A 22,253-nucleotide genomic window follows, 5' to 3' on the forward strand; every position below is an offset into this window, starting at 1 on the left:
GGAGCTGATATTTGAATATTTGTCTTTTTTGTGCTATGGTAGGGTGGGACTAGGAGCCTGCCAGCAGTACCAGTAGCCAAGGACAAGACTGCACTCTGTGTACCTCTCACTAATGTTTGTAAGCATCAACACAGTTACACAAACCCAGAAGATGCAGTTAGTGAGCTTGAGGAGGTTGTGCTAGGTGCATCAAAGTAAAGAGGAGGAGCAGGAATCTGCTGTCTTGGATGGCCACATGACGTGCTGGCTTCGCTCAGTTAGTAGCACTCGTGCTTCTGAGTCAGAAGGCTGTGGGTTCAAGCCCCACTATCAACTTGAGCACATATTTTAGTCTGATATTTGAGTGCAGTACTGAGGTAATGCTGCTTTGTCAGCGGTGTTGTCTTTTGGATGAGACATTAAACTGAAACCCTATCTATGTGTTCAGGTGGACGTAAAAGATCCAATGGCACTGTTTTAAAAAAAGTTCTTTTGGTGTCCTGGCCAATATTCTTGGCTGATGACCTTGATTGCCACTTGTAAACAATTTTACAACACCAAGTTATAGTCCAACGATTTTATTTTTAATCCCACAAGCTTTCGGGGGCTTTCCCCTTCCTCAGGCGGTGTGGAAAAGACAATTTCGAATCCTTTGCATTTTAAGATCACAGAACAAAGCCTGGTGATTACTGCCCGTTGCCAAGGCAATCACAGTGAGCAGACAGAAAGGTGTCATCTAAAAGGCCACTGAATATACAACCCCCCAAAAAAAAGAGAGAGAGAGAGATAAGGAAGACAGTCAATGACCCGTTATATTAAAAACAGATAACATTTGTTTGCTGGTGGGGTTACGTGTAGTGTGACGTGTAGTGTTCATGTCACACTACAGGTAACCCCACCAGCGAACAAATGTTATCTGATATCAACAAATCCGATTAGCTGGTCCTTAAACTAATTGCTATTCTCGGGCATTGCTATGTACAAATTGGCTGCTGTGTTTGCCTGCATAACAATAGTGATAATACTTCAAAAATAATTAATTGGCTGTGAAATGCTTTGAGGGCGTGAAAGGTGCTATATAAATGCAAGTTTGTTCTTTTTGTCTGCCAATTAGCATGGAGTTTTGTAGCTTGCAGTTAGATACCTTGGTGCACCTTGAGGTACAATGAGAATTGATATTGTGAGAGACACTTTACAGGTCCTCTCTTAAGGATCTTCCTATTGCGCTGAGCTCTTGCTCTGATCCTGGAAAACACAGGAAATATTATTTAAATAGTATTAAAAATAACCCGGGAAAAAGTGTTACATAGTGTTGGCAAAAAAGTTTACTTGTCTCTTTTATTTTCAACAACCTATGCAACTTTTCTTTAACGTTGGGTGAAAGTATTGCTGGGCGTCACCACTGCCCAAGCATTGGGGGATTTGGTGGAAGGCTAAATAAATCTTGCTTATATGCTGTACATGTGCTAAATTAGCTTGTTGCTCAAAACAATAATGCAGTGTGTAGCCTGACCACAAAATTGCAACTGACAAGTTTTAAGCAGGGTCAGGGTGGGAGCAATGGCAGCCTAATTCCTGCAAACCGCACACATAAATCCCGTCAGCTATAAGGATAATGTCGGTCAGAAAGTTCAACCTGATGAGTTTCAGGAGGTCTTTCATAGTGTTGATCTTCTAAGCGAATTGATGGCCTTTTACTTGAGTGAATGAATGTTATTATTGTGCCATAAATGGTACAGTGTGATACTTCTTATATGAATGTCTTTTTAATCACAATCTGGAATATGATTTGTGATTGTAGTCAGCCCAGTGATCACTAACCACCATTGAATAGAATTTTAATTTTCACTGGAATTATATCACTTAATAATTTAACTAGTCAGTAAGAATGATTTCATTATTCAAACTTTAATAAATCCATTAGTAAATTAAATCATTATTTCAGCATTTTCAGTTAAAGAGGTGGGATGTAGCTTGCCAGATTTAATTATCAAATGTGTAAGGTATATTTAACCCCTTCTGGGATGATGAAGCTGTCACTGACAACCATTGACAGAATAATTTAGTGATCTTTTGGAGTGATTACAAGTTGGTAATTGGGTTCTGATGACATCGCTGTCTGGTTTCTAATCATCACCTGAATCCAGGAAATAGGTAATACTTTGAATCATTCCTTGGTACATATCTACTGTTCAATTTTTATCAAGATATAATTTGCAGCTAATCATAAGAATATTTTGTGCCTTCATTGCAGTTGTTTTATATGTCTGTGCCATTTGTGCAGAGCAGCCTCGATGCTGAATATATTCATTCTTTGCTTGAAGGTACAGCAAGAGTTTACAGCGCAGCCAACCGCAAGTGTATGGTGAAACTAGAGGGTCATGAAGGAGAAATTTCCAAGGTAGGTTTAAAAAAAAACTTGCTAGAGAACGATTGCATAAAAGGTAAGAAGACTTGAAATTTCAGTCGACAGTGGACCAGAGTATTTTTGTGGGCCAAGGAGGAGCACTCTTGCTTCTCCTAGGCCCACAAATTAACATGAAAGTTCCCTGGGCCTATTTTTGAGAAATGTAAGGAATCTTACAACACCAGGTTATAGTCCAACTGTTTTATTTGAAAATCACAAGCTTTCGGAGGCTTTCTCCTTTGTCAGGTGAGCGAGTGTGGGATTCCATGGAAGGTTACCGCATTTATAGTCAGAGAACAATACCTGGTGATTACAGATAATCTTTCCAACTGCCCGTTGTCAAGGCAATCAAAGTGTTCAGACAGAGTGATGTTACCTATAGGACCACCAAATACACAAACGGCCAGAACAAAAGACAGACAGAGAGAGAGAGAGAAACATCCGAAAGGAAGAGAAAGACAGAGAATGACCCGTTGTGTTAAAAACAGATAACTTTTTTTCGCTGGTGGGGTTACGTGTAGCGTGACATGAACCCAAGATCCCGGTTGAGGCCGTCCTCATGGATGCGGAACTTGGCTATCAATTTCTGTTCGACGATTTTGCGTTGTCGTGTGTCTCGAAGGCCGCCTTGGAGAACGCTTACCCGAAGATCGGTGGCTGAATGTCCTTGACTGCTGAAGTGTTCCCCGACTGGGAGGGAACCCTCCTGTCTGGCGATTGTTGCGCGGTGTCCGTTCATCCGTTGTCGCAGTGTCTGCATGGTCTCGCCAATGTTCTGGCCGTTTGTGTATTCGGTGGTCCTGTAGGTAACATCACTCTAAGAACATAAGAACATAAGAAATTGGAGCAGGAGTAGGCCAATCGGCCCCTCGAGCCTGCTCCGCCATTCAATAAGATCATGGCTGATCTGATCCCAACCACAAATCTAAAGAACACAAGAAGTCGGAGCAGGACCCGGCCACATAGCCCCTGGGCCCTCTCCGCCACCCACAGGGCATTGACCGATCCGAACTCAGCTTCATGTCCAATTTCCTGCCCGCTCCCCATAACCCCTAATTCCCTTTACTTCTAGGAAACTGTCTATTTCTGTTTTAAATTTATCTAATGATGTAGCTTCCACAGCTTCCTGGGGCAGCAAATTCCACAGACCTACCACCCTCTGAGTGAAGAAGTTTCTCCTCATCTCAGTTTTGAAAGAGCAGCCCCTTATTCTAAGATTATGCCCCCTAGTTCTAGTTTCACCCATCTTTGGGAACATCCTTACTGCATCCACCCGATCAAGACCCTTCACAATCTTATATGTTTCAATAAGATCGCCTCTCATTCTTCTGAACTCCAATGAGTAGAGTCCCAATCTACTCAACCTCTCCTCATATGTCCGCCCCCTCATCCCTGGGATTAACCGAGTGAACCTTCTTTGTACTGCCTCGAGAGCAAGTATGTCTTTTCTTAAGTATGGAGACCAAAACTGTATGCAGTATTCCAGGTGCGGTCTCACCAATACCTTATATAACTGCAGCAATACCTCCTTGTTTTTATATTCTATCCCCCGAGCAATAAAAGCCAACATTCCGTTGGCTTTCTTGATCACCTGCTGCACCTGCATACCAACTTTTTGATTTTCTTGCACTAGGACCCCCAGATCCCTTTGTACTGCAGTACTTTCCAGTCTCTCGCCATTAAGAAAATAACTTGCTCTCTGATTTTTCCTGCCAAAGTGCATAACCTCACATTTTCCAATATTATATTGCATCTGCCAAATCTCCGCCCACTCACCCAGCCTGTCTATATCCCCTTGCAGGTTTTTTATGTCCTCCTCACTCTCTACTTTCCCTCCCATCTTTGTATCATCTGCAAATTTTGATATGTTGCACTCTGTCTGAACACTTTGATTGCCTTGACAACGGGCAGTTGGAAAGATTATCTGTAATCACCAGGTATTGTTCTCTGACTATAAATGCGGTAACCTTCCATGGAATCCCACACTCGCTCACCTGACAAAGGAGAAAGCCTCCGAAAGCTTGTGATTTTCAAATGAAACAGTTGGACTATAGCCTGGTGTTGTAAGATTCCTTACATTTGTCAACCCCAGTCCATCACCGGCATCTCCACATCATGGCTATTTTTGAGAGACCTCTCGTGGTCCCTTTTAGGATGGCAGGTTAGGCCACTCGACCTGGTACAACTAGGCGGAGCATGCATGGCACAAGCTCCACTCATTTGTACCTGAATTTCGCATTCGGGGTCCTACGACCTCATGCCTGTTTCAGTTGGGCCCCTTGGATGACTAAAAGTGGCCCAAGCCAATATGGCATCTAGCACGCTTCCAGTGCAGTATGGGAATGGTAGATAACAATGCAAAATTCAGAGATCTAATGCTAATTTCATACAAGAAAAACAGGCAACCGTGAGTTGAATTTCTGCCACATTTTAGCAACAGATTTTGGCGGAGAGCAGCAGCAGCTATACAGAGAGGGCTTGTCACTACACAAATAAATACCATGTGCAGTATTACCCTGGAGATAGCCACAAAATTATTTACTAAACAGCAGCAATGAATTTAATTAATGATGGGGAAAAAAATTATCATAAAATAACGTGGCATAAAAATGAAAACTGCTGTAGTATGATTAGCATTTTTCTGGCTTTTTTCATTCTTGCTGTGAAGCGTGTATTTTTGTGATAAGTTAGTGGCACAAGTGAAGAAGTTAAAGCAAATGTTTTTATTATGTGGAAGGATAATGATGAAGTACATTTCATTAAACACCATTATTCTCAAAATAACTATTTCCCATATGATGTGTAATGAATATTTCTGTACAATTGTCTTGGAGCTTTAGAGCTGCCTGACCTTGAACGGATTGAAATAGCCTTAAATCCCATGTAAACCTTCATTGCAGCACTGATAAAACAGTATGAATGCCACGACTGAGTATTGTGCTGTAAAACTTCTGCTGTTCTCGAATGTTGACCTTTGAATTTTTGTCATGTCTCTGTCTAAAAATCCAAGGCAGATTTTTCTCTTGTTGCACTCGGGTGTAAAGGATCGCCTTTGTGCATAGAGGGAAATTAATGGACAAAAAAAATTCAGAAGGAGCTTCGTTAGGAGTGATGCCAGGGCCGGCTGGCAGGAGTGGAAATTAGGGGGGGAGCCGGCGCATGCCGGGGACCCAAGGGAATGGACCCTGACATGAAGTTAGTGCTGAAGGGGTCGGTTTGACATCACCTGAGAAATGTGCAGCCAGTAGTTGAAAATCGGGGGGAGGGTATCTCAGCCGTTAAATTGACACCCAAGGCGTACCATTGTTGGATCCAGCCAAATACCCACCCTCCCCCAAACACCGAGATGCAGTGGGGTGCCCATTTCCCGCCTGCAGCTTGCCGACAGCAGTCAAATGAAGTCGGAACAGAAAATGCTTTTGTCTTCTTGACGCCGGCATCGCGCGAGGTTCAGGTGGAAGTCAAAGATTGGCCCCATTATGTTTGGTCCATTTGATTTCCCCAAACAGGGAATGCAATGCTGCTTGACAGGAAATGCCTAGCACTATCGGGCGGTCATCCCAGATGGATATATGATGAAATGAAGGGAAAACAGCTGTTACCTTAAACATGTGGCATATACCGGAATACCTTTATAAGGGACAAAGGCAGCTCTGAAAAACCTACAATACATCATCGTGGATTGAGCAAAGCAGGCTTGATTTTAAAAATCATCTTTAGCGCTAGTGAAGTTTGCATTTTAACTATAAAAGTAACATTGTTATTGTAGGGTCCTTTATGAAGTATGAGTAGGTCTAGTGATATGAATATCAATTATTATTCTAATATTACAATGCTTTTGTCAGATTTGTTTCAATCCTCAGGGCAGTCGTATTCTTACTGGCAGTTCTGATAAGACGTCCAGGCTTTGGGATCCTCGCACAGGCCAATGCCTTCAGTTGCTAGAAGGTCATACCGATGAAATTTTCTCATGTGCTTTTAACTATGAAGGAAATGCCATCATCACAGGTACTGTATGAAATGAGACTTGGATAATATTTAATGTAAATATTTTTCTGCCTGACAGGTTGGTGGAAGCAGATTCAATAGTAAATTTCAAAAGTAAATTGGATAAATACTTGAAAAAGACTTGCAGGGCTACGGGGAAAGAGCAGGGAGTGGGACTAATTGGACAGCTCTTTCAAAGAGCTGGCACTGGCATGATGGGCCAAATGGCCTCCTTCTGTGCTGCATGATTCTATGATTCATTTTTTTTCTTTTCTCCTCTCCCTTCACCCCTAAAAAGCACAACAAAATTGTTTCCTAATTAGCGGTACAGGAAAATTCAGTCTGTAGACATCTTTGCTGATCCACCTGGAGGTGAACTTGACCAATGTTGGAAAGTCATGATGTGGAGATGCCGGTGATGGACTGGGGTTGACAATTGTAAACAATTTTACAACACCAAGTTATAGTCCAGCAATTTTATTTTAAATTCACAAGCTTTCGGAGGCTTCCCCCTTCGTCAGGTGAACATTTCACATCGTTCACCTGACGAAGGGGGAAGCCTCCGAAAGCTTGTGAATTTAAAATAAAATTGCTGGACTATAACTTGGTGTTGTAAAATTGTTTACAAATGTTGGAAAGGCCAGTCCTTTCCAGGCCAGTTGAGGCAAGCAAATAATTCTATTCTATATTAGATTACATCTTTCAAATCACTCCCTGATATGTATATATATTTTTAAATATAGTACATTGTTTGGTGTAACTATAGTGTCCAGTATGAATTATAAAACATTGGAGATCTTTGACTTATTTGTAGTAAGAAAAATGAAATTTACTTTTTTATTATAATACAGGAAGCAAGGATAACACTTGCAGGATATGGCGCTGAATGAAGATGGAGGTATTAAAGCTATCTTAGTAAATTTGTACCGAAAAATCTCTAGAATAAAAATGCTGTAACGTTGTTCTAGAAGTGAGAGCCCATACTATTTCAGACATTCATTGTCCCAAAGAAGGACTTGTGAAGAATTCTAAGCAGCATGTTTAGTTTCTTCGTTATGTACAGACAAATTTTATTGCAAACTAATAGCAAATAAGATAGTTTAGCTCATCAGAGAATCATCCTAAACAAAGTGTGAGCTGCACTTCTGACTGCAATAAGCTTCTGTAAGACCAGAGCACGATATTTTTCTCTCTAACAAAAGATTTGTTGTGACAAGTTTAAAATTTAATGTGGTTGATAATACAACGCTACCACGTTTTAACTGTTCTGAAGTTTGCTAATTTTAAAAAACTATATTTGATCGTGTTTGATCATTATGAGTTGTTGCATCTAAAATCGAATGCTTTTATAAAGTACCACTATTACACTGAAGTATTCTGTCATACAAGCTAACCACCTAAACTTTCTTCAATTTGTTTACAAAATAAAAGTTTGATCTGTGTATCTAGGAGTTCTTCAATTAAGTATCTTGCTGTCCTCTTTAATTCCTATGCACAATGGTATCCAAAGCTAATTAGAAATTACCACTAAGTTTCAATTTTTATGAATACGTGCACCAGCAGAGGACCTTGCTTGCCAGCAGTGCAAATTAAGAATTCGCAGGCTTTTCCCCATGATTTTCTATGCATTAAAATTAAGGAGTGGAAAATCACAAGGAACTCATTTGCGATTTCCCAATATGCATGACCACCCACCGAGGGTCCCTGTTGGGAGTGTGCATTTGTAATATCAGCCCTCTGATGTTAAATAGAATTACATAGAATGTACAGCACAGAAACAGGCCATTTGGCACAACAGGTCCATGCCGCTGTTTATGCTCCACACGAGCCACTTCCCTTCCTACTTCATCTAATCCTATCAGCATATCCTTCCATCCCTTTCTCCCTCATCTGTTTATCTAGCTTCCCCTTAAATACATCTATGCTAGTTGCCTCAACTTCTGTTTGTGCTAGCGAGTTCCACATTCTAACCAATCTCTGGGTAAAGACATTTCTCCTGAATTCCCTGTTGGATTTATTAGTGACTATCCTATATTTATGGCCCCTAGTTCTGGTCTCCCCAACAAGTGGAAACATCTTCTCTATGTCTACCCCATCAAGCCCTTTCATAATCTTAAAGACCTCTATCAGGTCACCCCTCAGCCTTCTCTTTTCTAGAGAAAAGAGCCCCAGCCTGCTCAATCTTTCCTGAAAGGTATAACCTTTTAGTTCTGGTATCATCCTAGTAAATCATTTTTGTACCTTCTCCAGTGCCTCAATATCTTTTTTATAATATGGAGATCAGAGCTATTCACAGTACTCCAAGTGTGGTCTAACCAAGGTTCTATACAAGTTTAACATAAATTCTCTGCTTTTCAATTCTATCCCTCTGGAAATGAACACCAGTGCTTGGTTTGCTTTTTTATGGCCTTATTAACTTGAGTGGTTTGTGTATTTGTACCCCCAGATCCCTCTGCTCCTCTACCCCATTTAGACTCGTATTATCTAAGCAGTATGTGGCCCCCTTATTCTTTCTACCAAAATGTAATACCTCACACTTACCTATATTGAAATTCATTTGCCAATTACCTGCCCATTCTGCAAGATAATTAATGTTGTCTTGTATTTTGTTGCAGTCCTCCTCGTTATTAACTATAGCCCCCAATTTTGGGTTGTCTGCAAATTTTGAAGTTTTACTTCCTATTCCCGACTCCAAATCGTTTATGTAAATAGTGAACAACAGTGGTCCCAGCACCGATCCTTGTGGAATATTACTTCCCACCTTTTGCCAATCTGAGTAACTACCTTTAACCCCTACTCTCTGTTTTCTGTTTTGTAGTCAGCTTGCTATCCATTCTGCTACTTGTCCCCTGACTCCACATGCTCTGACCTTAGTCATATGTCTACTATGTGGTACCTTATCAAAGGCTTTTTGAACATCCAAATATGTTACATCTGCTGCATTACCCTTGTCTACCCTTTCTGTTACTTCTTCAAAGAATTCAATAAGGTTGGTCAAGCTGATTATTCTTTATTATATTTTCGGTTTCTAGATTTTTTTCTATTACACCTTTGAGTAAGGATTCCATTATATTTCCTACCACCAACGTTAAACTGTGAGGAAGCAAAGAGGCTACAATGGGATATAAACAGGTTAAGTGAGTGGGCGAGAAGGTGGCAGATGAAGTATAATATGGGGAAATGTGAAATTATCCACTTTGGTAGGAAGAATAGAAAAGCAGAATATTTTTTTAAAAGGTCAGAGACTAAGAAATGTTGGTATTCAGAGGGATTTGGGTGTCCTTGTACACGATTCAGAAAGTTAACAGGCATGCACAGCAAGCAATTAGGAAGGCAAGTGGTATGTTAGTTTTTATTGCAAGGTGGTTGGAGTATAAGAGTAAGGAAGTCTTGCTGCAATTATGGTTCTGGTGAGACCACACCTGGAGTACCATGTTCAGTTTTGTTCTCCTTACCTAAGGAAGGATATACTTGCCTTAGAGGTGGAGAAATGAAGGTTCACTAGATTGATTCCTGGGATGAGAGGGTTGTCCTATGAGGAAAGATTGAGTAGAATGGACCTATATTCTCTGGAGTTCAGAAGAATGAGAGGTGATCTCATTGAAACGTAGAAAATTCTTAGAGGGTTGACAGGGCAGATGCTGAGAGGCTGTTTCCTCTGGGTGGAGTGTCTAGAACAAGGAGTCATAGTCTCAAGATAAGGGGTTGGCCATTTAGGACCGAGATCAGGAAAAATTTCTTTACTCCGAGGGTTATGAATCTTTGGAATTGTCTATCCCAGAGAGCTGTGAATACTCAGTTGTTGAATATATTCAAGACTGAGATCGATGGATATTTGGACACTAAGGGAATCAAGGGATATAGGGATAAGAACATAAGAACATAAGAAATAGGAGCAGGAGTAGGCCAATCGGCCCCTCGAGCCTGCTCCACCATTTAATAAGATCATAGCTGATCTGATCCTAACCTCAAATTTAAATTCATGTCCAATTTCCTGCCCGCTCCCCGTAACCCCTAATTCCCTTTACTTCTAGGAAACTGTCTATTTCTGTTTTAAATTTATTTAATGATGTAGCTTCCACAGCTTCCTGGGGCAGCAAATTCCTACTACCCTCTGAGTGAAGAAGTTTCTCCTCATCTCAGTTTTGAAAGAGCAGCCCCTTATTCTAAGATTATGCCCCCTCGTTCTAGTTTCACCCATCCTTGGGAACATCCTTACTGCATCCACCCGATCAAGCCCCTTCACAATCTTATATGTTTCAATAAGATCGCCTCTCATTCTTCTGAACTCCAATGAGTAGAGTCCCAATCTACTCCACCTCTCCTCATATGTCCACCCCCTCATCCCCGGGATTAACCGAGTGAACCTTCTTTGTACTGCTTCGAGAGCAAGTATGTCTTTTCTTAAGTATGGACACCAAAACTGTATGCAGTATTCCAGGTACGGTCTCACCAATACCTTATATAACTGCAGCAATACCTCCCTGTTTTTATATTCTATCCCCCTAGCAATAAAAGCCAACATTCCGTTGGCCTTCTTGATCACCTGCTGCACCTGCATACTAACTTTTTGATTTTCTTGCACTAGGACCCCCAGATCCCTTTGTACTGCAGTACTTTCCAGTTTCTCGCCATTAAGATAATAACTTGCTCTCTGATTTTTCCTGCCAAAGTGCATAACCTCACATTTTCCAATATTGTATTGCATCTGCCATATCTCCGCCCACTCACCCAGCCTGTCTATATCCCCTTGTAGGTTTTTTATGTCCTCCTCACTCTCTACTTTCCCTCCCATCTTTGTATCATCTGCAAACTTTGATATGTTACATTCGGTCCCCTCCTCCAAATCGTTAATATAGATTGTAAAGAGTTGGGGACCCAGCACCGACCCCTGCGGAACACCACTGGCTACTGGTTGCCAGTCCGAGAATGAACCATTTATCCCAACTCTCTGCTTCCTGTTAGATAACCAATCCTCCACCCATGCCAGAATATTACCCCCAATCCAGTGATTCTTTATCTTGAGCAATAATCTTTTATGTGGCATCTTGTCGAATGCCTTCTGGAAGTCTAAATACACTACGTCCACTGGTTCCCCTTTATCCACCCTGTACGTTATGTCCTCAAAGAACTCAAGCAAATTTGTCAGACATGACTTCCCCTTCATAAAGCCATGCTGACTTTGTCCTATTAAATTATGTTTATCCAAATGTTCTGCTACTGTCTCCTTAATAATAGACTCCAAAATTTTACCCACCACAGATGTTAGGCTAACTGGTCTATAATTTCCAGCCTTCTGCCTACTACCCTTTCTAAATAAGGGTGTTACATTAGCAGTTTTCCAATCTGCCGGGACCTTTGCCGAGTCCAGAGAATTTTGGAAAATTATTACCAAAGCATCCACAATCCCTACTGCCACTTCCCTCAAGACCCTAGGATGTGAGCCATCAGGTCCAGGGGATTTATCCGCCTTGAGTCCCATTAATTTACTGAGTACCAATTCCTTAGTGATTTTAATCATATTTAGCTCCTCCCCCTCTAGAGCCCCCTGTTTGTCCAGTGTTGGGATATTCTTAGTGTCCTCTACCGTAAAGACTGAAACAAAATATTTGTTCAGCATTTTTGCCATCTCCATGTTTCCCACCATTAATTTCCCGGTCTCATCCTCTAAGGGACCTACGTTTGCCTTAGCCACCCTTTTTCTTTTTATATAACTATAGAAACTCTTGCTATCTGTTTTTATATTTTTTGCTAATTTATTTTCATAATCTATCTTCCCTTTCTTAATCAATCCTTTAGTTACTTTTTGCTGTCTTTTGAAGACTTCCCAATCTTCTATCCTCCCACTAAGTTTGGCTACCTTATATGTCCTTGTTTTTAGTCGGATACTATCCTTAATTTCTTTACTTAGCCACGGATGGCTGTCATTTCTTTTACACCCTTTTTTTCCCTCGGTGGAATATATATTTTTTGAAAGTTGTAAAATAACTCCTTAAATGAACACCACTGCTCATGTCTTACCCTTTAATCTATTTTCCCAGTCCACTTTAATCAATTCAGCTCTCATACCATCATAGTCTCCTTTATTCAAGCTCAGTACGCTTGTTTGAGAACCAACCTTCTCACCCTCTAATTGGATATGGAATGTAACCATGTTATGGTCACTCATTCCAAGGGGATCCTTAACTAGGACATTATTAATTAATCCTGGCTTATTACACAGGACCAGGTCCAAGGTTGCCTGCCCCCTTGTAGGATCAATTACATACTGCTCAAGAAATCCATCCCTAATACACTCAATAAACTCTTCCTCAAGGCTGCCCTGCCCAATTTGATTTGTCCAGTTAATATGATAGTTAAAATCCCCCATAATTATAGCTGTTCCCTTATTACATGCCCCGACTATTTCTTGATTAATACTTCTTCCAGCAGAGTTGCAACTATTAGGAGGCCTATATACTACGCCCACTAGTGTTTTTTTCCCGTTATTATTCCTTATCTCTACCCAAACTGTTTCATTGTCCTGATACTTTGTCCCAATATCATTTCTCTGTATTACAGTGATTCCTTCCTTTATTAACATAGCCACCCCACCTCCCCTTCCTTCCTGCCTGTCCTTCCTGATTGTTAAATACCATGGCATATTTAATTCCCAGTCGTTGTCACCCTGCAGCCATGTTTCTGTAATGGCCACAAGATCATACCCATACGTAGTTATTTGTGCCGTTAACTCATCCATTTTGTTGCGAATGCTACGTGCATTCATATAAAGAACTTTCAAATATGTTTTGTGACACTTAGTTCCTGCTTTTTCCTTTTTTAACACTTTACCTTTTACTCCATACCTTCTGTCCCTTCCTGACACGCTTTCCTCTGTCTCCCTGCTCAGGTTCCCAACCCCCTGCCACAGCTTTGATGCTGGGTTAATCGCCTTACGCCTTCTAGTATTTTATTTTATCTGTCGTGCCTAAAGTACACTTTCTTTCCGCTGCTCTACGCTTTTCCCTTTCACTTGTTCTTGAACAACTGTTTGTACTATTTGTATTGTAGATTTCCCCTGGGTCTTCCCCTCTCTTGCTGCTCTCAACTTTATTCTCTTCTGACTCCCTGCTCAGGTTCCCATCCCCCTGCCACTCTAGTTTAAACCTTCCCCAACAGCACTAGCAAATACCCCCGCGAGGACATTGGTCCCGGTCCTGCTCGGGTGTAACCCGTCACGCTTGTACAGGTCCCACCTTCCCCAGAGCCGGTCCCAATGTCCCAGGAATCTAAATCCCTCCCTCCTACACCATCCCTGCAGCCACGCATTCATCCTGTCTATTCTCTTGTTCCTATACTCACTGGCACGTGGCACCGGTAGTAATCCTGAGATCACTACCTTTGAAGTCCTGCTTTTTAATTTATCTCCTAACTCCTTAAATTCACCTTGCAGGACCTCATCCCTTTTTTTACCTATGTCGTTGGTACCAATATGGACCACGACTACTGACTGAAGCAAAGTAATTATTTAATATTTCTGCCATTTTGCTGTCATTACCTGTGAGTTTATTGTATGTATCCCTTAATGGCCCTATCCCTATCCTGATTTTTCTTTTGTTATTTATGGGCTCGATTTTCGCACCCCCGAGCAGGTGTGTTCGTGGCGGGGGGGCTCCGAAAATCGGGGATTCCCGGGGCAGGTCCGGAGTCCAGCAATTAAAGCCTGCGGGATGCCAGTTGAAGTAATTAACTAGGTACTTCAGGTCGTTTACAGACCTGATTGACCTGATATTTTAAGAGGGGTGGGATTTTCAAGTCAACTGGAACTATTTCCCGTACTGGGGGAAACACTACCAGTTGAAATGGATGTGTTGCAGCCATCAGTCTGTGGCAGCTGCAAAGGTCCATTTGACAGGTGGGGGGTGGGGAGACCCTCACTCATTGCAGGAGGCCACTCTGTCACTTTGGGCAAAGTTTGGCCTCCACCACCCTCCTCCTAACAATAAAATTCACCAACTTGCACACTTACCCCGGTGTCCAGACACATGTACCTACCTTGCGGACCCCCTCAAATGTACATCTTCCGGATGGGGGCCGCCATAGCTGCAGTCATGACCTCCTCGGAGGACAAACAGCATCACCAGCCTCGCCGGCTGCGCCGTCCACCTCTGACACGTGGAGCTCCACAACACAGTGCTGTGACACATCCACCTGCACAGTAGGAGGGAGGGCAACCGCAGAAAGTGATGCGTCGCAGAAGGCACTACCCTTGCCACAGGGTCGACAGACCGAGGCTCAGCTTCCTGGACCTCTCTGAGCAGCAGTGCACATGGAGGTTCAGAGTCACTCGACGTAGTCGTGGACATCTGCAGCCTCCTTCATGCCGAGCTGCTCCCGGCTGGCCCGAGCACCATCTTCTTACCGGTCGCTGTCAAAGTCACCACTGCCCTCAACAACTTCTCCTTCGCATCCTTCCAGGGTGCCACCGGGGACATCGCCGACATCTCTGTCGTCTGCACAAAAGAGCCCTGCAAATACACCTACACCCACTCTGCAGTGACACAATGGGTGGCATCAGTTGTGGGTCTTCATTGTGATCCTCAGGAAAGGGCATTATTGCTCAAACCAGACAAGATTCGCAAAGACGTGGCAGTAGTGGTGACAATATAATATGTAATGTGAGTTGATCAGAAATTAAATATAAGTAAAAACCATGACAAACCCTCAAACACCCTTGTGCATCCCCTTCATGCTCATGACACGTTTGCCTTATGCTTCCTACTGCACATATGTGATGCATGCCCTGTGGCTGCAGCACAGGTAGTGGCAGGTTGGGTGAGGCTGACCGTGAAAGAGATGCATGAGAGGGTGAGTATGAGATAGAGCCATGAGATTGTATGAGGATTGGGTTGAGCGGTAGTGTTGGGATGAGTACTGGCGAGGTAAGTAAGTGCAGGTAAGATGAGGATGAGCTTTGAGTGGGTGTGAGGGGTGATGTGATAGAGTATTTTTGACAGTGCAGAAGGAGATGTGGGGTGGGGGCGGTGATGTGGCAGACAGAGTGTAGGGGAATGAGTAAGTGTACTCACTTCAGCTGACCTACTTAGGTGATTGAAGCGCCTCCTGCACTGTATGCAGGTGGGCGATATGTTGGTGATGCAGGTGACCTCCTCTGCCACCTCGAGCCAGGCCTTCTTGGTGGCAGAGGCAGGCCACTTCCTCCCGCCCGCCGGGGAGAAGATCTCTGTCCTCCCCCTCCTCCTCACCCCATCCAATAATACCTGGAGTGAGGCATCATTAAACCTGGGAGCAGCCTTCCCCCTGGGCTGCTCCATGCTGTAATTTTGCCTATTTTCTGCAGCATCAGTCATTGGAGGACTGCCCCTTTAAATAGGGCTCTTCCAGCTGACAGCCTATGCTGCTCATGCGCAGTCCGCCCACTGCGCAGCTTTCCAGCGCGAAACCCGGAAGCAAAGGTAAGTACCTTCAATCAAGCTGCGGTTGCGTGCAGAGCACCCTGATTTCACTGGGCGCGTTACCCATGTGCCCAGTCGACCCCCCCGCTGCCAACCCGCCACCCTCCTAATATCGGGCCCTATGTGTCTGTAGAATACTTTACTATTTCTTTTTATATCCCTTGATGATTTAATTTTGTAGTTTCTCTTTGCTTTTCTAATTGTGTTCTTGACTTCTTTCCTAACCTTTTCATATTCCCTTTTGTCATCTTCTCCTTTGTTGTCTATATACTCAGAGTATGCCTTTTTCTTTAATTTCAATTTTGCCCTTATTTCTTTATTCATCCATGGTGTATCATTACTGGCTCGTTTGTTCTTGCTTTTTAGTGGGATATATTTCTCCTGGATTCTATTGATCACCGTTTTAAATGTCTCCCACTGCTGTTGCATTTCTTTGTTTGTCATGTTCCACAAGTTAAGGAGACCGGGTAATATGCTCATGTTGAAGATAAATTTTATTGGTCCCTCACACATGCAGGATACACCATGTAGTCAACAACTAGACTTTAACATTTTTGGTGTTGCACATTAAATTTTCAGCAATTCAAATTGCATATAGTTTTTTTTTCTTGTGTGAATTTTACGATGGGCAAATGAGTCATACTTGTGTCAGGAAGGAACTTTAGAGGGAGGTACATTTACTTTGTCATTTGCAAAGAAGCTGTCACTATACTTTACTGTTGGCAATGCTTTTCTGCATCATGCAGGAGGGTCTACACACAGAAGATAATGTTAAGCAGTCACTTCATGTGTTTTCCTTTACTGAAGCGTGTCTGATCTGGGTCAGCAAGCAAAAGAAGAGTGATTTGAGCCTCTTAGTTAATATCAGGGTCCCCATACTTTTCTATGCTAGGCTCCATGAAAAACTTTTCATTGCCCACTTGCCATGGATACTGGTACTAGTGAAGTGCACGAAAAATTATCTGCAATCTTTATATTATTATTCTAACTTTTCTTCTCTATCACACATACTAATTCACTTTTTTCTTTTATATACACACACACACACACACACACACACACAACCAGAAGGACAGTCGAAGAAAGACCAGGGCCACTAAGGGGTAAAGAATCCAGCACTGATTCTGCCTGAGTTTACAAGTTCAGTAGAAGGGCACCTCATTAGCATGAGGCAGACAGGTGCAAGTGTCACTTCTGCTGGAAATTTATCAGGTGATTATTATGGAACAGGCCGGGAACTCCCAGCCGAGGGATTTCCTGCCTTTAGCCCCACCCCAGTCGTTGACTTGCCTTGTAAGTGGATGGAAGTTCCTTATAAATCAAATCAGTAACTCCTAAAAAAAAATGGCAGAGACCAGGCGGAAGTGCCACAGAATTTCGGTCACAGAGATTTAAACACCTAACTAAATGAGGAAGAAAACTGACTGACAGCTTGATGGTCACGATGTTGATGCTAAACTCAATGTACATGACAGATACTAGAATTTTAATATAAAGGTAAAATAATCATTTTATTCAGTGAAGCAGACCATTCAAAACACTAGTTAGTAAAGGTCTGCCTTCCCCTAATAAAGTTAACAAGAAATCAAGTGTTCTCAACATGAAGATAGGGGAACATGGAGAGGAAGGGTCCTAGAATTCAAAGGAACAAAACCAGTCCAGACACTTTTAATCAATATTTATTATAAGTTACATCTACGATGAGTCCAGTTTCATGGAATAACAGGAAGAGTATGGATGTGTCATGCGAAGTTCTCACAGTAATCCAGAAAGTATTGTCACACTATTTTACATGGTACAGCACTAAATCCTAGACAAGACTTTAGTGGGATTTTGAAATGCACATTTTCTATTCTATTTCACTGTTTTAATATGGTACTGTAAATAAATTGTAAGAAAAATTTAACGATTAAATCTAGTGAAGTAAATGGAGTATGAAGTATTACAAATGAATCCATATATCTCGTACAAAATCCAAATTCTTTTTGACCCCGAGTATTTGTTTTTAATTAAATAGTTTTTAGCCTTAGTCATGGCTTGTCCCAAACTTCCTTCTGATCTCCTGGATTTGTGCTTTTTAAAAATTGATATTTTAAAGGAACAGTATTGTTTTGAAAATAAACAAATAATCGGGCCAATGGAAATTGCACATGGCAAATTCTTCTATTTACCTCCCAACCCTGTCGTTGACAAAACCTGGTGTTTCCTTTCAAATGTCGTATTGGATCATTTTAAACATGTGACTAAACCTTTTTTCAAAAATAAGGCTAGACCTCTAGAATACTGATGTATTAACCACAGTGTGCAGTTTCCAACTGGAATGATTCACATTTATTTGTTTGTGTTGCCAGGCAATACGGTCCCTGCAACGCGAGCTGGCTGGAACTCATAATAGAGTTATAACTGTGATTGGCAGCATTTTGGCAAAGGTTTTGGTTTGGATAGGCAGCATTTTCGGTGTTACATTCTAATGTTTGACCTAAAATTGTGTGACTATTTCAACAGAATAAGCAGCATCAGTACATTAAAATCATTGTTACAGCTATGGTTGCCTAAATCTGTACACTAACTTAAAGATTGGTTGTATAGACATACATGCTCACTGTACATACATTATACAATTTTAATAGGATGATTGCAAAAATATTTTTTTCAAACGCTATCCAAATCTGCTCTAAATACATGCCACGCAAATATACATGTACAGTACACACTTGGTAAAAGCTGACAGTTTGCTGATGTCTGATACTATATGGCTTGTGTCAGCTTCTTCACATGTACAGTGCACATCAGGTAAAAGGTAACAACTTGTTCAGCTGTGTGGCTTGTTTACATCTGTGTGAGCTCTTATACATGTACACTGCAAAATGAGTACATTGTATGGCCACTATAAAAACAGCTGCTTTGGTGATGAAAGAGCATATTTATCCACATAGTACTATAGATAGCTACGTCAACTCTGCAAATAGCACACAGCAGAAACACCGTTTGTCTTGGATATAAATAGCAAATTGCTCCTGTTTGACATACGTACAATTGCTAGCTTTCATGTGTTGTGCACAGTACCACTTGGTTTGCCCCATGTGTACATGATGTATGATTAGTCACTTCAAGAAGAACACAAGCTGGCTTTAAAATAGTCAAACGAACCAACTCTAAATGTCAAAAGGTCACAAATTGACTATTATACCTTTTTACCTACATAGTCAAAATTACAAATGAATCATTAGCCAAATTCAAGAAGCCAGTCAAACAGACTGCTTGTTGGAAGCCTTCCTCCTTCCTCTTGTAATTTACAGTACTGGAGGATTGCGAGAAACAGATCTTTTAGTGTCCAGGCTTTCTGGTGCGCAGAGTGGACAACATCTAAAAACTGAATCCAAACAAAGAAATCAGTTATCACACAACAGAGTGATTTGCCTTGTCACATCTTACTACAAAGAAAAAGAAAACTGTATAACATTTTTATATAATTTTACCAGCAATTTCTTAACATTAGTCTTTTAGATGTGATCGTTTTATTTCTTCTTTCAACACTCCCAGTAGCTTTAATTTTTTTCATCTGCTTATTTGCATGCTTTACCACCAAAGAAAGAACTTGCATTTATACAGCACCTTTCATGACCTCACAGTGTCCCAAAATGCTTCACAGCCAATTAATTACTTTTTGATTTCAAGTGTAGTTACTGTAGAAATGTAGGCAAACACAATAGCCAATTTGCACATAGCAAGGTCCCACAAACAGCAATGAGATAATGGCCTGGAATTTTCTTGGAACGTACATGTGCAAGTGTAAAGTTATGCCAGTTTCCATCATTAAAAAAATCAAGGAAATTCGGTTGTAAGTCACGTACACCCATTTTTACGCTATGCCTAGATTTTCTCGATCTTTTGTGCTGATTCAGTGAAACTTTCACTGAAACCCTACCAGAAACTGAAACCGAAAACTGATTTTGAAGACCTCCAAACATTACTGCATTCCCCAACAAAACGCACATGCAGGCCTATGTCAATGTTGCTCTGTGAACCAATACATGGTACACAAAAGTGACTTGGTGTAACCTTAGATCTGATGACTCCTTCTCTATGGTGATAAGGGAGAAGTGTAGAGCAAAGGCAAGGCACCTCACCCAAGGAGAGAAGAAAAATTTGAAGGTAAATCTCACCGCACGGTTCTTGTGCACAATTTCTCTCTCAGCTTGTGAAGGCATAAGAAAATATGATGGAGCAGAAAAAGCAAATACATGTAAAAACAAAACCATTAAAACCTAGTGCCAGCCAGAATTCATGAAGTTCAGTTGAAACAATGCATCAAAGGAATAAGTTAGACAAATGGGATGAACTAGGTGATTTTGCTTTGTGTTGCACAGAAACCTTCTCGGCATGCTTCAGTACTGTGACAGCCCTGCAATGAAACAAATATAGAGGAATGTAATTGTATTTGGCATTCTTATTGTCAGATTGGCTCAGTTGATGGCAATCTTGTCTCTGAGTCAGAAAGTTGTAGCTTCAAGATCCACTCGAGGACTTGAGTGCATAATCTAGGTTGGCACTTCAGTGCCGTAGTGAAGGACTGCTGCATTGTCGAAGGCCCTGCCTTTTGGATGAGATGTTAAGGTCAGGCCCAATCTACCTATTCAGGTGGATGTAAAAGATCCCATAGCACTTGTTGAAGAAGAATAGGGAGTTCTCCTAATGTCTGAGCCTACCTTCCTCAACCAAAACCCGAATTAATCAATCATTCATCTCATTCTCTGTGGGATCTTACTGTGTACAAAGTGGCTGTCACATTTGCCTACATAATAAAAGTAATTCACTGAAGTGTTTTAGAACATCCCGAGGATGTAAAAGACTCTATATAAAAGCAAATTGTTTCTTTCTTAGTTACAGTACTTGATACCATGGCTCCTACTTCTCGGTCTTCTCGGACCATGATAATTTTCAGGATGACACTGAAGAGATATCAACACAGTAAAAAGCTTTCCAGCATGTGGACTATTCTATTTCAGGGCTCTTCCAATATCACGTCAAAGACCAGGGATTTTTTCACTGTTGAAAGCTCTTTTAAAATGAAAATAACCTACAGTTGATTTGATCTGTGGTGGCTTCCACTTCAATATACAACTTGTTCTTCATGGAAGATTTCTTTAATGTACCTTTTGATCCTTAGCAGCACGGTAGTAGTCATTTTTCCAGCAATGTAAATTACACTGATTCTGTGATAAATTACAATTCAGGAATGCGCTGTATGAGAATTGTGGGTGGGAGGTCACAACTGCCTTTCTGTCCAATAATTGCAGGGCTGATTTTCAGAGCAGTGCACCAATTTCTTGATACGAATCATTGGCAAACAAAGCTCCCTGCCAGCTGTGCAAACTTAGCAAAATGTTCCTTCCATCTCTATAGATAATCTAGATAATACAGATAATGTGAACTACAAGAAATACCGTATCAGCTGCTAGAGCTTCTTAAAGATTTCACCAACATTTCCTCAATATATTTCATTAACTGCAACTGTTATAAGGTCTGGGCTTCAATTTCATGGCCCTGTATATGAATGATAGACACATGGGGAAAGATTCCATATGCTGATGGAGACCTTCCACAGGATCACAGACGGATTCATATGTCCAATGTTCTGTCCTTGGCTACTGGCAGGTTTTAAATAGACTCAGGTGGAGTTGTGCCATTTACGCCCTCTTTGCTCAGGTTAGCTCATTTGCATGGCTTTCAGGTGCAGATTTGGATGATCATAACAGTGGAGGGAGCAAAAATTTTATATATGTGAATATTAAAGGGAAGGGTGCGATTAAAGGGGAGAGTCACAATAGTGAGAAATTCTGAAAGCCTTTGGAAAGGCTGCGAAGACGTATCACCCTTTACCAGTCTATGTAAAGGCTGAAGAAGAAAGGAAGTAAGAAGCGATAGGCAAAAATGGATAGGAAACCCAAGGTTCAAGCATGAGTCCACAGGCAAGTGACAGAGCAGCCCCCCTGTTTAATGGCTGCTGAAGTAGAGATGATGCAGGATCTCTGTGCCACTCCATGGTGGAAATGAAAATCGCAGTTTCTATACCAGACGACTGATCTGTCACGCCAGTTTTACACCCAGGCAATAAGTTGAAGATTCCCAATTTCTTGCACGCTCAAAAGTCGGGAAATGGTGTGTAGGAAAGCCCTGTCCCCAAATGAATATTTAAAGAAAGCACCCGCTATTTGAGTCGACCATTTCCTATGCCACTTGTATCCCACCTCCCCAAAAAAACTATGCTGCATTGCAATGTGGACAGAGTTTTGCTACCAGACCCCAATTTATACCACTACAACAGGCAGCTGGCAGTGCAAAATCACAGTTATTATATCATATATAATGAAAGCTGTTATATGATTTTGCCCATCAATTTGTGATTTCACTTCCTCAAAAAA

General features: G+C 41.5%; 2 protein-coding genes across 5 annotated transcripts in view; one reads left to right on the top strand and one right to left on the bottom strand.

Annotated features, from left to right (window-relative positions):
• daw1 (dynein assembly factor with WDR repeat domains 1) overlaps positions 1-7,766 on the top strand; it is a 29,966-nt gene extending 22,200 nt beyond the window's left edge. Inside the window, exons 11-13 of the mRNA XM_067994619.1 lie at positions 2,304-2,380; positions 6,232-6,394; positions 7,225-7,766. Of these exons, the coding sequence (XP_067850720.1) occupies positions 2,304-2,380; positions 6,232-6,394; positions 7,225-7,259 (275 nt within the window). The 3' untranslated portion in view covers positions 7,260-7,766. The remainder of the gene's footprint in view (positions 1-2,303; positions 2,381-6,231; positions 6,395-7,224) is intronic.
• A 9,633-nt stretch (positions 7,767-17,399) lies between these two features.
• sphkap (SPHK1 interactor, AKAP domain containing) overlaps positions 17,400-22,253 on the bottom strand; it is a 228,576-nt gene continuing 223,722 nt past the window's right edge. For all 4 annotated transcript variants that reach the window (XM_067995140.1, XM_067995137.1, XM_067995139.1 and 1 more), the window contains one exon: positions 17,400-19,201. In XM_067995140.1, the coding sequence (XP_067851241.1) occupies positions 19,055-19,201 (147 nt within the window). In that variant the 3' untranslated portion in view covers positions 17,400-19,054. The remainder of the gene's footprint in view (positions 19,202-22,253) is intronic.

This window comes from Heptranchias perlo, chromosome 13 (genome assembly GCF_035084215.1).
Source record: "Heptranchias perlo isolate sHepPer1 chromosome 13, sHepPer1.hap1, whole genome shotgun sequence".
NCBI classification, from domain to species: domain Eukaryota; kingdom Metazoa; phylum Chordata; class Chondrichthyes; order Hexanchiformes; family Hexanchidae; genus Heptranchias; species Heptranchias perlo.